At 49.8% G+C, this 3,190-nt stretch overlaps 2 protein-coding genes across 2 annotated transcripts in view; one reads left to right on the top strand and one right to left on the bottom strand.

Annotated features, from left to right (window-relative positions):
* The window catches only part of T265_10215 (hypothetical protein), a gene marked incomplete at both ends in the record, with an annotated part of 18,358 nt that extends 16,669 nt beyond the window's left edge, over positions 1–1,689 (bottom strand). The window contains one exon of the mRNA XM_009176524.1: positions 1,461–1,689. Coding sequence (XP_009174788.1) covers positions 1,461–1,689 — 229 coding nt within the window. The remainder of the gene's footprint in view (positions 1–1,460) is intronic.
* T265_10214 (hypothetical protein) lies at positions 18–732 on the top strand (the record flags this gene model as incomplete). Its single annotated transcript, XM_009176523.1, is given in 2 exon segments — positions 18–482; positions 499–732. The coding sequence occupies 2 exon segments, from the start codon at positions 18–20 to the stop codon at positions 730–732; spliced, it is 699 nt and encodes a 232-aa protein (XP_009174787.1).
* Positions 1,690–3,190: the final 1,501 nt, after the last annotated feature.

Raw genomic sequence — 3,190 nt, 5'->3', positions numbered from 1 at the left:
CAACGATTCACCAGCCCATGCTGGTCGTTGATAACTTACCCTGGGACGTCATTCTAGGAGTAGACTTCCTGAAAAGTCAACGGGCAAGGATCGACCTCCTAGCGGGTACCATCGAGTTAGAAGGGAACCAAATCCCCCTCGTCACGACTGCTGACTCCGCCGATGATTGTTGTCCCGCCATGTCGATCGACGTAGACATACTGATATCGCGACTGAAACCTACAATAAGCTCGTCGACGAAGGCAGAACTAAGAAGTGTTCTGTCGGAGTACACCGATGTTTTCGCTTGGAAGGATTCTGATGTTGGGCGAACGAAACACATACAACATTGTATCGACAATGGAGATGCTACACCCATCCGCCTACCACCACGAAGTGTCCCGATTCAGTATCAACACCAGCTAAATCAAATGATCGATGACATGCTGAGCAAAGACATCATCAAACCTTCCGCGTCACCATGGGCCTCGCCAGTCGTCTTGGTGAAGAAACATGAAGGTTCTTTACGACTGTGTTGACTATCGCAAGTTGAATGACGTCACCCGTAAAGATTCTTTTTCACTACCCCGCACTGATGATACTTTCGACGCCTTGGGAGGGGCAGCCTGGTTCAGTACACTGGACTTAGCTTCTGGATACTGGCAAGTGGAAATACAGCCTAGTGACCGTTGCAAGACCGCTTTTGCGATCCCATCGGGTTTATATGAGTTTCAAAGCATGCCGTTTGGATGAACCAACTCTCCAGCCACATTCCAGCGCCTAATGTACTCAGCTCTACACGGACTAGTTCCGGACAAGTGCCTAGTTCACCGACATTACATTATCGTATACGGTAAAACAGTTTCGGAGCACAACGCCAACCTAAGACTTGTTTTGAACCGATTCAATCAACTCGGAGCTGAAACTGAACCGTCGAAATGTGCGTTCCGTTTCTTTCATGGGACTGGCATCATATTATCGCCGCTTTGTAGCTGGATTCGCTAAGATAGCTACACTAGTCACATCCCTCCTGCGAACACTCCTTGTAGCTGGATTCGCTAAGATAGCTACACTAGTCACATCCCTCCTGCAAAAGAACACTCCTTTAGTTTGGTCTGAAGAACAAGCCAAGGCATTCGAGCAGCTCCGCGATTGCCTGTGTTCCACACCTGTTTTGACCTATCCGGATATTTCGCCATTTGCTGGCACCTTTATCCTCGGTACGGATGCAACCGAGAACGCGATTGGTGCGGTGCTGTCTCAATGCTCAGGCGACACCATGGAAAGAGTAATCGCATGTGCCAGCCGAAGTCTCTCACATCGAGAGAAGCGATACTGTACGACACGCAAGGAAATGTTAGCATTTGTAAACTTCATGCGACAATTCCGCCACTACCTTCTTGGTCGCAAGTTTTTGGTACGAACCGATCATGAGTCGCTACTGTGGTTACAAAACTTCCGTGATCCCAAAAGCCACATACTTGCAAGAGTACGATTTCGAGAGCCGGCATCAAGCAGGTAAACGACACGGGAATGCTTTGTCCCGCCGACCAACCCGCGATCATGGTGATTGTCCATCATGTTCCGTTTCTTACGTCTTATCGATGTCGTTACATGCACCGGAAAGTGAGGAGTGGGCCGCAGTTCAATCCTCAGACCCCGAATTGAAACTCCTATGTGAGCGGCTATTCCACAACCAACACCGACCATCCAGTGACGAAATCGCGGGTTCGAGCTACCCGACGCGTTGTCTTTGGGCCCTTTGATCTCAGCTGCGTGTGACGGAAGGTGTCCTTTACTACAAAAAAGGTCCCACTTACTTGCGTCGTATTGTGGTACCAAGCAGCGCAGTTGAAACAGTCTTGAAGAGACTTCATGAAGAATTAGGCCATGCGGGACAGAACAAACTGGAAGAGTTCGCACGTCGCAGATTTTGGTGGACACATGCGGCGTGATATTGCGCTATTCTGTCAGTCGTGCACGGAGTGTGGCCAAGTAAAGGACGGAAGACCAAGTGCCCCGGCACCACTGCAAATGATGAAGGCGGGGTTTCCAAACGAATTGGTTGGTGTGGATATCATCGGGCCGTTGCCTAGAACGGACCGAGGCAACATGTACATCCTGGTGATGGTCGATCATTTCACCAAGTGGTGCGAGGCCATTCCAATTGCAAAGCTGGATGCATGGACAGCGGCCAAAACGCTGTTCACCGAGTGGATCGCGCGTTGGGGTGTACCCTACCGTATACACACTGACCAAGGCTCCAACTTCGAAAGCGTCTTATTCAGAGTTGTGCCGCATACTGAACATAAAAAAGACTCGCACCGCGGCGTACCAACCCGAGGGCAATGGCATGGTGGAGCGCACAAATCGAACTTTGAAAGGATTGCTGAAAGCCTTTATCAACCATGAGACATTCGAACAGTGGGATGTTGCAACATCACGTTGTCTACCGGCTTACCGCGCTACTATCCAGGCGTCTATCGGACAGGCCCCATTCTTTATGACGACAGGCAGGGAGACGCGACTACCTTCCTATATAATCCTACCTACAACGGCTCCAGAGGCGTTCTATTCTTCAGTGTTCGTGCGACGCATGCAGGCCGGTCTCGTTCGCAGCCATGAACTGGCTCGACAACACTTGCTGCAAGCGCGAGCGAAATCAGAAGAGAGAGTTGAAGCACGTGATCACGTTTGTATTGCGTGAAATTGTACAAGTGAGGGGTTTTGTGGTTTTTCGTATTCAAACAAAAATCGATTATGCAATTGACGAAATACGTAGTGGTATAATGGAAGCAAAATAAAGGTACAAAACGCCACACTAGTACCACACAAAATTCAAAGATAATGCTCTTGGTTGCCCACACTGATGCCGCCTACATCTCCCATGACCAGATAAACTCACTGGGTAGTCAGTAGTGGCGACAGCTGCCACTGGCCAGTCACCTAGTCGCCTCTAATACGTTACGGATAGAACCACCGGAATGCGATTGCTCGTCGACACCTGTGCAGAACTCAGCGTTATTCCTGCCGGAAAATCGAAACGCTACGCTTCTAATCCGTTATCGACATTACAGGTGTCTAACGGAACTCGTGCAGCTGCCTTCGGCCATAAGTCACTGACACTTGAACTGGGTCTTCGCCGCTCATTTTCGGATATCTTCACTGTCGCCGACGTGCACGTCCCAATCATCGGCGCGGATTACCTGAT

This window comes from Opisthorchis viverrini, assembly GCF_000715545.1.
Source record: "Opisthorchis viverrini unplaced genomic scaffold opera_v5_346, whole genome shotgun sequence".
Taxonomy (NCBI): Eukaryota; Metazoa; Platyhelminthes; class Trematoda; order Opisthorchiida; family Opisthorchiidae; genus Opisthorchis; species Opisthorchis viverrini.
This window is presented reverse-complemented; position numbering and strand designations above follow the sequence as displayed.